General features: G+C 48.9%; 1 protein-coding gene across 4 annotated transcripts in view; it reads left to right on the plus strand.

Annotated features, from left to right (window-relative positions):
• The window catches only part of MYO10 (myosin X), a 229,275-nt gene that overhangs the window by 111,856 nt on the left and 104,163 nt on the right, over positions 1-13,256 (plus strand). For all 4 annotated transcript variants that reach the window (XM_023239408.2, XM_023239417.2, XM_023239414.2 and 1 more), the window contains one exon: positions 5,045-5,232. In XM_023239408.2, coding sequence (XP_023095176.2) covers positions 5,045-5,232 — 188 coding nt within the window. The remainder of the gene's footprint in view (positions 1-5,044; positions 5,233-13,256) is intronic.

The raw sequence follows: 13,256 nt of genomic DNA on the forward strand, positions 1-13,256 counted from the left end.
AGACGAGAGACGTGTTTCCACATCTGGCTGTGAAAATCAGACACGGAGATCAATATTGTTTTGGGAAAAGCGTGCTCAAGCTGTGTGGCAGTGATTGTGCTCGGTGGGGAGGATGCCATGATGCATTAGTGGGTCCGCTGTGCGTGACCACCGATGGAGTATTTGCCAGTTGCGCAGACGGCTTTTCTGTTGCACAAATGCTTGTTCAGAGTGCCTGGCTTCCCTTCCCCTCTAGAATCGCTGCGGGTTGGGGATGGGGATGTCTTAGCTACCAACCACACTGTTCTGAAACACTTTACAGACTACAATGCGAGTTACTTAAAAGCAGGCCTAAGACCATTTGGAATGTTCCAACTTGATCTGCGCTAACAAGCTTCTAATGCCCTTGGATTCCCTGCCCCCGTACAAAAACCGTGTCATCCACACTTCCGGGATGAGTGATCTCTTAAGTGATACTGCATGACCATTGGGGTGGCCCAACCAGGAGGGGACAGCGGGCCTATGAGATTGTGACCAAGAGAATCACTTTCAAAGTAAAGCGTTTGTAAAAAAGGTTATGATACCCTGAATGAGTAAATTGATACTTTCTTAAAGAAAGGCTCGTGGAGGGACGCCTGGGCGGCTCAGTCAGTTGAGCCTCCGACTGTTGATTTCGGCTCAGGTCACGATCTCACACACAGTTCGTGAGTTCGAGCCCCACGTCAGGCTCTGTGCTGACCGAGGGATTCTCTCTCTCCCCCCTTTCTTTCTTCTCCCCCACCCTGCTCTCTCAAAGTAAATAAACGTAAAAAGAAAAGACTCACCTTAAAATTTTCTAACAATCGTTCAGACACAAGCAAGGTGTGCAAAATTTTCAAGACGTGGGCTGGGCATATCATTTTTCAATTTGTTTTTGTGTTATTTTTCTTTTTAAGTAGGCTCTACACCCACCATGGGGCTTGAACTCAGAATCCTGAGCTCAAGAGTAACAGTCAGGCGCCCCAGGGCGTATCATTCTTTTTTTTTTTTTTTTTTTTTAACGTTTATTGATTTTGAGACAGAGAGAGACAGGGCATGAACGGGGAAGGGGCAGAGAGAGGGAGACACAGAATCTGAAACAGGCTCCAGGCTCCGAGTTGTCAGCACAGAGCCCAACGCGGGGCTCGAAGTCACGGACCGCGAGATCACGACCTGAGCCGAAGTTGGCCGCTTAACCGACTGAGCCACCCAGGCGCCCCCGGATCATTCTTTAAAAAGTGTGTTGTTAACAGGTTAATATCCTAATATTAATTTAATGCACCGTTTGATACTGTGTGGCTTTTATATTTTACTTGTAACTGAGAAAGAGTATTGCAGTGTGTGCCTGCTGAGCTGTTTTAAGAGGGAAGCCGTTAGTGTCTTGATTTCTGCCAACGGAGGAAAAAAGTAAGAACGTATCTCACAGAAAAATGAACAGTTTTGAGATTTCCAGATGCAGAGTAGTCAGGGCACCTGGCTGGCTCAGAAGAGCATGTGACTCTTGATCTTGGGGTCATGAGTTTGAGCCCCACATTGGGTGTAGAAGGTACTTAAAAATAAACGAACTTTAAAAAATATGCGTAAAAATAATCATTCCGCTACCAAAAGGTAGAAACAACTCTGACATTTTAGACAACGTAGTGGAAGGGGCTAAGACACCCAGAGCCTCGACACCGTCTGCCTGCCTGCTTTACCTCTGCAAACAGTTGACATGAAGGAAGGCACCAGTGCCTGTGGTCAAAGCATTGACGGAAGACATATGGCCTCCTCCAGAGAACCAAGTCGTTCTCTGTTGTCCTTTAGAAGTAGGAGGCTTGGGCACCCGCGTGGCTCACTCAGTTGACTGTCTCTTGGTTTTGGCTCAGGTCATGATCTCACGGTTTGTGAGTTCAAGCCCCGAGTCGGGCTCTGCACTGATAGTTCAGAGCCTGCTTGGTATTCTCTCTCTCTCTGTCTCTTTCTGTCTCTCTCTCTCTCTCTCTCTCTCTCTCTCTCACCTCTCCCCCCCCACCCCGTGCTTGCATGCTCACACGCTGTCTCTCAAAATAAGCATAAAATATATGTTTATGAGACTTTCCTTCCCCAGAGGAGAAAGCAGTCCCGTCTGTATGGCCAAATCTTGCCCACAGTGCTCTGGCAGGGGAAGATGGGCTTTCTAGAGAGTTGAGGTTTCCAAAGACCTGAACATTTACGCCTTAATGTGCTATGTCTTCTTCTGTTAATTGAGGTGAAATTATCATAACTGAAAAGGAACCACTTTAGAGTATACGATTCAGTGGTATTTCGTACACCCACAGTTCTTGTACAGCCCGCCTCCCTGTCTAGTTCTAAAATATTTTCATCACCCTGAACGGAACGTTAGACCCACTAAGTGGTCACCCCCTACTTCTGTCCTCCTCCCCCTGCCCATAGTAACTACCACCAGTCGTCTGTCTTTATGGATTTACCTCTTCTGGATACGTGAACTTTCAGGTCTGACTTCTCCAACTTGGTGTAATGTTTTCCGTGTTCCCCATTGTTCTTCTGGATACGTGAACTTTCAGGTCTGACTTCTTTAACTTAGTGTGGTATTTGCGATGTTCTCCATTGTAACACCTGTCAGTACTTTATTCCTTTGTGTGGCTGAATAATAGTCCGTTGTATGGACGTACCTTCTCTCGTGTACCAGCCCCTCTGATCGTTGGCACTCGGGTGGTTTCCACTGTTAGGTAAGTGCGAAAAATGCTATTATTTGTCGGAGAGCCTGTTTTTAACTCTTTGGGTTCTATATCTAGGAGTTGGTCATACGGTAATAATTCTTTTATGTTTTTTAACCTTTTTTGGTTCAAAACCTTCCCAAAACATATTGGAAACCTCCTTACGTTTGGAAACAGTTCCGCGGAGCATATGATACCGTGCTGCGTGTTCGTGGCAGGCGCTCTGAAAGTGGATGATGGCTAAATGCTGCAGCGTCGCGTGTGGTACAGACGCTCTCGGGAGGGTCACACCTTCTGCCCAGCGTCGCTTGCTTTTCCTTTCCTTCCTGCACTGCTGTGCCCTGCCAAGGGATATAAGACGTTTCTGCAAATTGGTTCGCTTTCTACTGCATACTGGCTGCAATAGGCGAACGTGCCATTGTTTCCCCATGCCTCAGTTTCCGCATCTGATAAATGGGAGTAGTAATGCTGCGGAGCTCTTTAGGCTCTGGTGAGTGTTACGGGGGCCCCGTGTGGTGGTCGGCTCCGGAGGTCCCAACAAAGTATCACTGAGGGGGCGGCTTAAACGGACACTGATCTTCTCACCGTTCTGGGGGCTGGAGGTCCTAGGTCAAGGTGTTGGCAGGGTTGGCTTCTCCCGAGGGCTCCTTCCTCGGCTTGCAGACAGCTGCCTTCTGTGTCCTCACATGGTCTCTGTCTGTGCACACACATCTGGTGTTTCTTTGAGCACACAGCTTTCCTCCTGAAAGGATGCTAGTCCCGTTGGATAGGACCTGCCCTAACAGCTTCGTTTCAGTTTCATCATCTCTTTAGAGGCCTTCGCTCCAAGTGCGGTCCCCTTCCGAGGTGTTAGGGGTCAAGGCTTCACCGCAGGAATTTTGGAGGCTCCCGTGCAGCCCCGAAGCCTCCACGAAGCACTTGGCACAGGGCCCGTGCTCCGTAAAAGGTAGTGGTGGTGACTGGGGTCGGCTTCTACCCCTCTGTCTGCTGCTTCAGCCGTGTCTGTGCCGGGAAGCCCGATAACTGCACTCCGTTAGCGTTTCTGGCGGGAGTACAAGCATACGGTTTTGTGCACGTGAAGGAGGCAGCAGGCCTCACATTTTAATGATCGTGGCCTCGGCTTTGCTGCTCTGAAGAGCTTGATTCATTTCTAGCTCGGGTTTTGTTCCAGAAGGGTTAAGATTGTCCGGCATGTAAGTCCCAGATCACTTATTCAGCACCAGTATTTTCAAAACGGTCTTGGTTTTTAAAAGTTACGGTTAAGGGGTCCCTGGGTGGCTCGGTCAGTTAAGTGACCCACCCTTGATTTTGGCCCAGGACGTGGTCTCGCGGTTCGTGTGATCGAGCTCCGCGTCAGGCTCTGTGCTGACAGCACGGAGCCTGCTTGGGATTCTCTCTCTCTCTCCCTCTCTCTCTGCACCCCCAACTCATGCATGCGTATGCTCTCTCTCTCTCTCTAAATAAACATTTTAAAAAGGTATGGTTAAATATGCATGACATACAATTTACCATTTTGACTTTTAAAAAAAGTCTTTTTAAAAAAAAAATTTTTTTTAATGTTTATTTTTGAGAGAGAGACAGAGAGACAGAGCGCAAACAGGGGAGGAGCAGAGAGAGAGGGAGACACAGAATCCGAAGCAGGCTCCAGGCTCCGAGCTGTCAGCACAGAGCCCGACGCGGGGCTTGAACCCACGAACCGTGAGATCGTGACCTGAGCCAAAGTCGGACGCTTAACCGACTGAGCCACCCAGGCACCCCCATGTCGACTGTTTTTAAGTGAACAATTCAGTGCTTTAAATGCATTTGCAATGCTGTGTGACTCTAACCACTGTCTGTCTCTAGAATCTTCTTACTATCTCAAACAGAAACTCTGCGCCCATTCAACAGTAACTCTCCATTCCCCTCTCCCCCAGCCCCTCGGCGTCTCTCTAGTTCTTTAACCCTGCTGTTTCCTGATAGACACCCAACCGGAAAGAAGATGGGAGTGGACAGTCCTCTGTGCCGGGGACAGGGGAGCAGGGATTTGGGCCTCCGGTTTGCCTTTCACTGTGAGTCCTCTTTGAAATGGCTCCCTTTGTCTGTACAGGATGCCAAGGTTTTATCCCAGAGGCGTCTAGGAAACGCGTGCAGAGGGGAACCCCGTCTTTCCCCTTCACGGACCCTCAGGTGGCTTCCGGGAAAGCCCAGGACGGGTGGCTTTGGGGAGTTGTGGCCGCCCTCCCCTTCCGGGTGTGGACCAGCACGGAGCCGCATCCAGACTCTTCTGTCTCTGCCCCAGCGCGCACCCCCCGGCCCCCCAGCGCCCCGTATAACCTGGCGTTCCTCTGTCTCCCCCTCCCGTGTGCTTGCAGACCTACATCGGCTCCATCATTGCCTCCGTGAACCCCTACAAGACCATCGCTGGCCTGTATGAGCGTGCCACCATGGAGCGCTACAGCAAATGCCACCTGGGGGAGCTGCCCCCCCACGTCTTCGCCGTCGCCAACGAGTGCTACCGCTGCCTGTGGAAGCGTCACGACAACCAGTGTGTCCTCATCAGGTAACCCGTCCCCCGTGAGGCCGGCGGAGGGACGGGAAGGGGACCCCCCCCCCCCGGAGAGCTGGTGGGTCCGCCGGCCCCCAGAGCACGAAACCTGCTCAGAACGTTCACGAGAAACAGGTCTACTAGGTGCCCCAGTTTCTCCGGTGGAGTTTTCTCTTTTGAGTGGCTTGATCCCTACGGCCTTCAAAAGACCCAAACTCGCTTAGGAAAAAAAAAGCAAGACGTACCAAAGTTGCTCACTCTGGGCCTCAGAAGAATTACTGCCTTCTTTTTCTTTTTCTTTCTTTCTTTTTTTTTTTTTTTTTTGCACTACTTGCCTTAATTATTCTTTGGTTTATTCCATTGTGGCATGGTCCTTTTATACATTTAAGAAAACGCGTAATTCTTTCAAATTTAAAAAGTGACAGGTATGCTAGAGTGAGAATGTATATTTGAGCAAGAGGTCTTTCTTTGTCTGATTTGATAAGGCTGCACAGCATTGCCCAAATTGAAGAACTTTAATGATTTTGCACTGGGTGTTCCTGAAGTGTACCTTTGAATTCGCGACAGACAAGGCGCTTGCCGTGTGTGTGCTGAGGGAATGATGGAAGGACGTGTTTATTTCCCTTTTTCTGGGAACGGAATAGGGTCTGGACGTCTCTGTTTCAGCCAAGTTGTACTCATTTCTTAAACTACCAAAAGACCCACTGTCACAACCGATCACTAGGAACTGTCTCAAAAAGCAATAGAGTACATTTCCTTAAACATATTTCTTGGGGCGCCTGGGTGGCTCAGTCGGTTAAGCGTCCGACTTCAGCTCAGGTCATGGTCTCACGGTTTGTGAGTTCGAGCCCTGTGTCGGGCTCTGTGCCGACAGCTCGGAGCCTGGAGCCTGCTTCAGATTCTGTGTCCCTGTCTCTCTCTCTCTCTGCCCCTCCCCTGCGTGTGTGCACACTCACTCTCTCTCTCTCTCTTTCAAAAATACACATTAAGACAGGTATTTCTTAATTTTTACTAACTAATTCAGATTGGCCTCATCACTTAAACTCTAGGGACATCCAATTGGATCTTTCTATTCCTTATAACACCCCGGGACGATATTCGCAGCAGATGTGCTGAGCCTCCCTGCCAGTGAGGTTTCCGTGCAGTTACCGAAGCCTGGATTCTTTCCTGCTTCCAGGGCTGCATTCACGGGGCACGGCCGTCACTGAGAACCTGTGGTGTACCAAAACGGCTGGTGTGAAAGATAGTGGCTTCTGTTTTTGGCGACTTTCTAGTCCCAACTTGTGGCTAAAGAAGTCTATTATTTCAAGCGGGAAGGACAAGGCCGTTTGGATTTGGAGGAGATGTTCAATGAGACCCTCCTTTCCCCTTCCGGATTTCTGATTTCCATGGAAGTGAGACCGATGGGGAGCCATATGTTAACTTTAGACTTGGAGCCCGTGGGGCTGGCTAACACCGCAGCCCCAGATTAGACAGAACCTCCTGATCCGGATACAGGGCAGGTCAGCGGTGGCCACGATCACGATCACTGCGGGAAGCCAGTTCCCTGACCAGCCCTCCCCCCTCTCCCCCCGCCCCCGGCTCACCTGTCAGGGAAGCCGTCCTTGCTCCTGTAGGGAGGAAAGGGGGAGCATAGGGGCACGGGGAAGGGAACCGGGGGGCCCCCAGCCGAGGACGTTTGGGAGACACAGTGTCCCACGCGGTATGTGTTTGGGGATGAATGTGCTCACGGGGTTTGAAGGCTGGCTGTGAGGTGGACGCCGGGCAGGAACTTCTCAGGCATCAACTCACTGAAACCTTCCGACGGCCCTTTGGTGCGTGTGGCTGCTCTGTGGTATTTGCGGGCGCCACACGCAGAAAACTGCTTGAGGGATTGTATTCTTCTGACCGTTTTCACCCGTTGGCCTTGTGCACGGGTCCTTGCTTTTTGTAACAGGTCAGAATTGATACCACTAGAACAGCAGAACGTTGCCTTCCTCTTCCTCGTTCGACCTCACTCTCTGCCTCTTGTGGGGGAGGGAAGCATCCGGGCAGATACACTGTCTTGGCTTTATCACTTTTATGGTGCTCACGTCCTGGGCGGTGCAAGTAACTTGGATAGAGGGGCTACCCATTTAGTTAGGGGAGCAAATATGAATCGTTATGACTTGAGGCTAATCGAAATGACGCTATTCGGGGTGCCTGGGTGGCTCAGTCTGTTAAGCGGCTGACTTCAGCTCAGGTCACGATCTCGCGGTCCGTGGGTTCGAGCCCCGCGTCAGGCTCTGTGCTGACAACTCAGAGCCTGGAGCCTGTTTCAGATTGTGTCTCCCTCTCTCTGATCCTCCCCTGTTCATGCTCTGTCTTTCCCTGTCTCAAAAATAAATAAAATGTTAAAAAAAATTTTTTTTTAAAAAAAGGAATGACACTATTCAATGTATTTTTTTAAAAAGGGAGGGGGCTTTCAAGGGTCCCATTGCCAGTAAAGGAACTTGCCCTGTGACTGCAAGCACATTGTTTGAAGCCTCTTCCAGATGACTTCAGCAAGGCTCAGAACTTAGACTTTAAGATCACCATTTCAGCTTGCAGAAAATAATTTAATAAGATGAACAGAAAGGAAGAAAACATCTATTTTAAGAAGGTTGGTTTTCCACACTCAGGTACCTAACTATTTGCCACTGATAATGGCCTGTGTTACTCACTTTCATTGGAAAAAAATGAGAGAATCCCTTGTCTGTCGCTTACTTGCTCGACAGAGCAGCTTAGGAAGAAAGTGAAAAATCAAATGAGATCATTGTGCATGCATGTGTGTGTGTGTGTGTGTGTGTGTGTGTGTGTGTGTAATAAAACGGAAAGCGGTTGGCATTTTCACGCCCAAGACTGTGGTATTTAAAATAAGGGGGGAGGTAGAGGGTGAGTGGATCCCGGCTAGAAAGCTCTCATTGTGAAATACTGATGTGAACAGAGTAACTGTATTTATCTAAATTAACTCAGGAAATGGAGTCTTTAAGAATAGAGTTCTCATTAAAATGTGTCTTGTTTAATCTCTCCAGTTGTTTTTTTTTTTTTTTAATGGGGATGGGGGCTGTGGGAATTTACAGAAAATTGAGTATAAAAATACAAATTGCAGGTTACTGTATGTAGCCCTGTGTAGATTTCCTCAGGCGTGATCTGCCCCCTGGTGGATACAATGTGTTTTACTACCTTGAAAACCTTTTCTCATGCGATCCCTTAAAATCAGAAAGTAGGCCTGTTTGGAATTAGGACTTCAGACATCGATTATTCCCTCATTTCACGAGCCTGGGTCCCTTGGCCAAGGTCCCCATCTCTTTGGTGGCAAGCTGAGTCTCTAGGCTTCTAGCCCAAGCCTCTCGTGTTGGTTTTACTTAGAAGGTTGTTACCTCTCCTAAGCTCTAATTTTTGCCTTTTTGTGCACATTTAAGCAAATGCTTATGCTATTACAGTTTTTAAAATATCAATCTATGTTTGAAATTTGAGAATTTTTCTGTTTTTTTTTTTCATCTAGCTGGCAAGATCAGCATTTGATTTTGTTTGATCTGGTGCATTCTACGTTGACCTCAGTTTCTCACACCTTGATTGGACAGGCAGGGTTTAGTTTATCAGGGCCTATCAGGATACGTGACCTTCTCAGGTGTGTCGTGTAAGTCAGGCCTGTGCCTGATTCATCCATGAAACTCAGTGTCCGAGTGTCTGGTAAGAGGGCCAGCATTCAACCGGGGTGTCCAGAGTGGCTGGGTTTAGGACCTTTGCTTCCTTTGCATGTTCGGTGTTCCAAAACTGAAGCGATTTCTTTTCCATTCTGGAATGATAATTAAGTGTTCCATCTTTTTCTGTTTCTAGTGATGTACTTAGAAATGATGGGGTTGGAACAGTGAACAAAACTTGTGTCCTGGATTAGAAGGGCACCAACCTGGGGCGCCTGGGTGGCTCAGTCGGTTAAGTGTCTGACTTCCGCTCAGGTCATGATCTCATGGTCCCTGAGTTCAAGCCCTGCGTCGGGCTCTGTGCTGATGGCTCAGAGCCTGGAGTCAGCTTCGGATTCTGTGTCTCCCTCTCTCTCTTTGGCCCCTTCCCCTGTGCATGCTTGTGCGCACGCTCTCTCTCTCTCAAAAAAAAAATAACATTAAAATATTTTTTTTTTTAAAGGCACCAACCTGAATTAGGCATGAGGCATGCGTGCCTCGTGCTCATGTAATATGGCAGGTTGCTGTGCTAGAATTTGGGGATTAAGAAAAAATGAAATAAAATCCAATCGTTGCCTTCAGGAACTTCTCCTCTGATGGGAAGAAACTGATAGAGCTAAGTAATTTCAATATAGGCTACCAAAAGCTATACTAGAAATGTGTCCATGGTCGCTCAGAGAGGAGGTGGTAGGTCCTCGGGAAGGAACTCGGTCAGTACTTCATGGAGAAAAGGGTGTATGGTTATGAGTCAGAGAATGTGTGGGAATATGGCTGGCATGAAGGAGAGGAAGGGCACAGAAGCGCTTGTAAAAGCATCGATGTTTGGACCAACGAGGGTAGTTAGGAAGTGGAAAGCAGCCCATGAGGCTGTGGGGTTTGCTGAGGGACACGAAGGGCTGGGGTTGGAAAGGCAAGGAAAGGGAATTGAAAGACACGTGTGTGCGTCATCCCCAGACAAGCCCAAGAGGACTTTCCGCGGGGACACTGAGGCTCTGTGCTGTTAAGTGACTTTCCAGAGGCCTCAGCTGTGAGCAGTAGACCCAGGATTGAGCTCCAGTCTCCCCGTGTCATTTTAGAACGGACTCCTCCTTGCTGGTGCAGGACACGTGTTCAGGGCTTTGTCCTGCTTGCGGAGACCCGTGCGCTGAATCCCACGCAGGCGGACACTCGCCTGCGTCCTCTGCCAAGCAAGGATCTCGAGAGCATCGTGTGAATTAAGAATTTGATTCACACAGGACTGAGAATGTTTGCCGGGTGTCCACAAAGTGTTCTACGAGGAGCCAGGAGTATATACTTCAAGCTTCGTGAGTCGGTCTTGTTACAACTACTCGACTCTGCCCTTTGAGGACGAGAACACTCACGAGCTGGTCTGTGTTCCAATAAAACTTTATTTATAAAAACAGGCAGCAGAGCGGATCTGGGGCCATAGTTTGTGGGCACCAGGGCAGGTATCTGGGAGACTAGCCTGTGTGGGTGGGTAAAGGGCCTTGTTCACATCAAGGGGCCCTTTCCTTCATGTGGGTTCGGAATCCCTCCTCTCTGCTTTCTTGCGGGCTTTGCTCTCTGTCTTTGGGCCTCCCTGCCCCCTGATTCTCTGATTTCTCCCTTTCTACTGGATCCTTGGCATTTCTAGTACGTTCCATCCTTTAAAAAAATATATTCACCTTTGGTTCCGTATCGCCCTTAGGCCACACACCTCCCCCACTCCTTTCATGGTGCGCCATCATCGCCCTCATCGTGGGTCGCTTCCTTGTTCCCTGGGGCTCCCCAGTCATCCTCCACCAGCTCCTCTTCCGTCAACCTTTCCGTCTCTGGGTGTGCAGGACTCCCTGGCCTCAGACCCCTCCACCCTCCCCCGCAAGTTTCTCCTCTGAGTTCCAGATGTGTGTCCAAGTGCCTCTGAGGTCCCATCACAGAGATGGCTCATGGGCATCTCAGAGCACGTCCTACATTCATCCGAAGCTTCTCCCAGACGTGTGTCCCTCCTCTCCTGTTCTCATGCTCAGCAGGTGGACTCCATGCCACCGGGTCACAAGCCTGAGGTCAAGAAGTCCTTCTTGGAACTAGAAGTTCTTCTCCGCCACATGCCCCCTCCCGCCCCCCCATTAAGGTAGAATCGTGCACAGTAAAGCACCCCGATCTCACGGAGACGGCTCTCTGGGTTTTGCCAGCTGTGCAGGCCTGTGTGGCAACACTAGGATCACCCCCCTGGCAAGCTCCCCGGGCTCTCAGGAGTCCTTCCCTGCATGTCGCTGTCCCTTACCACCCTCCTGACCGGGGCTGTCCGTGTCGTTCCACCCCCACCCCCCCACCATCTTTCCCGGGGCCGCTCACTTCTCGTCTCCACCGCCCCTGCGTCCTCTCCCTGTCTCCCTGCGTCCTCTCCGGCCTCCCTCCATGCATTCACCACACTCCATACTCTGCACAGAGCGATTTAAAACCATGAACTTGGTCATGACCGCCTCCTGCTCAAAAAACTGTCTTGTGACTTTGATTCTGCCTATGAAAACTTCTCAAAGCTTTTACTATGGCCTGTGAGGCCCCCGTATCAGTGATTGGGGTTATTTTTCTTTTCTTTCTTTTTTTTTTTTTTTGTTTTTTTGTTGTTGTTTTCATAGTTTTTTGTTTCGCTTTCAGCAGGCTAAGCTCATGTTGGTTCTGGGAGAACACATGTTCTCTGAAGCCCATGTTTGTGTCAGCAGTCACGTTGACACCAAGGGTTAGGACCGTAATTGCCGTGGGCTGATGAGAAGGACTGGATGTGTAAGCGATGTGTTTGCTTTTCGTGGAGGTAGAGTAACATCGTAATCGCTGGACGAGTCACTGTTGTACAGCGGCTAGAAGAAAGGAACAAGGTGGAAGAAACGAGTCACCACGCCGCCCGTGGTGGAAGAAAGACACCAGGCTCCGCACCCAGGTAGTGAGACCGTCACACTACAAAGCAGTGACGCTAACCAGTAGGTTAGAATTAGTCCTGTTCATTTGGATTTTTTTTTTTTTGGCGTTCTACTTTTGCTTATATTCTTTTTTTTTGATTTAACTTTATTTTTTATTTCTTACAATGTACGTCCAAATTAGTTAGTATATAGTGAAGCAATGATTTCAGTAGATTCCTTATGCCCCTTACCCGTTTAGCCCGTCCCCCCTCCCACAACCCCTCCAGCAACCCTTAGTTTGTTCTCCATATTTATGAGTCTCTTCTGTTTTGTCCCCCTCCCTGGTTTTATATTATTTTTGTTTCCCTTCCCTTACGTCCGTTTTGTCTCTTAAAGTCCTCATAGGAGTGAAGTCATATGATTTTTGTCTTTCTCTGAATAATTTCACTTAGCATAATACCCTCCAGTTCCACCCACGTAGTTGCAAATGGCAAGATTTCATTCTTTTTGATTGCCGAGTAATGCTCCGTTGTATATATATACCACATTTTCTTTATCCATTCATCCACCAATAGACATTTGGGCTCTTTCCAGACTTTGGCTATTCTCGATAGTGCGGCTATAAACATTGGGATGCATATGCCCCTTCGAAACAGCACACCTGTATCCCTTGGATAAATGCCTAGTAGTGCAATTGCTGGGTCGTAGGGTAGTTCTATTTTTAGTTTTTTGAGGACCCTCCATCCTGTTTTCCAGAGTGGCTGCACCAGCTTGCATTCCCACCAACAACGCAAAAGAGATCCTCTTTCTCCGCATCCTCGCCAACATCTGTTCTTGCCTGAGTTGTTAATGTGAGCCATTCTGACAGGTGTGAGGTGGTATCTCACTGTGGTTTTGATTTGCATTTCCCTGATGATGAGTGATGTGGAGCATCTTTTCATGTGTCGGTTGGCCGTCTGGATGTCTTCTTTGGAGAAGTATTACTTTCGCTTGTATGCTTAAGTTTGGCTTTCTAGTTCTGTGATTACGGTTCACAAGGAAGGAAGGGGATACCTAGTTCTGGGTATCACTGTGCTGTAACATACGTGTTCTGTCGTATTCTCCACGTTACCTAGCAGTAACTCAGTTCTGAGACGGTCTACCTGGAGATGATGTCTCATCCCACAGGTTAAGGGCTCAGTCCCCCAAGGCTGCCGTCTCCGTGTTCCCCACCCCCCACTTCAGGTACCAGTCACAATTCCGAGTTGTCACCTGTGCTGCTGATTCGCCGGGCTATAGATTGGAGGTTCCAACGGATCCACTCCTTTGTTTGATTAATTTGCTAGAGTGGCTCACAGAACTCAGGAAACCAGTTTCCTTACTGGATTACCGGTTTATTATAAAAGGATATGACTCAGAAAGAGCTGGAAGAGATGGGTAGGATGAGATCTGGGGAAAAGGCCATCGGCTTCCCTCCAAGGGTTCACCAATCCGGAAGCTG

Source organism: Felis catus, chromosome A1 (genome assembly GCF_018350175.1).
Source record: "Felis catus isolate Fca126 chromosome A1, F.catus_Fca126_mat1.0, whole genome shotgun sequence".
NCBI lineage: Eukaryota > Metazoa > Chordata > Mammalia > Carnivora > Felidae > Felis > Felis catus.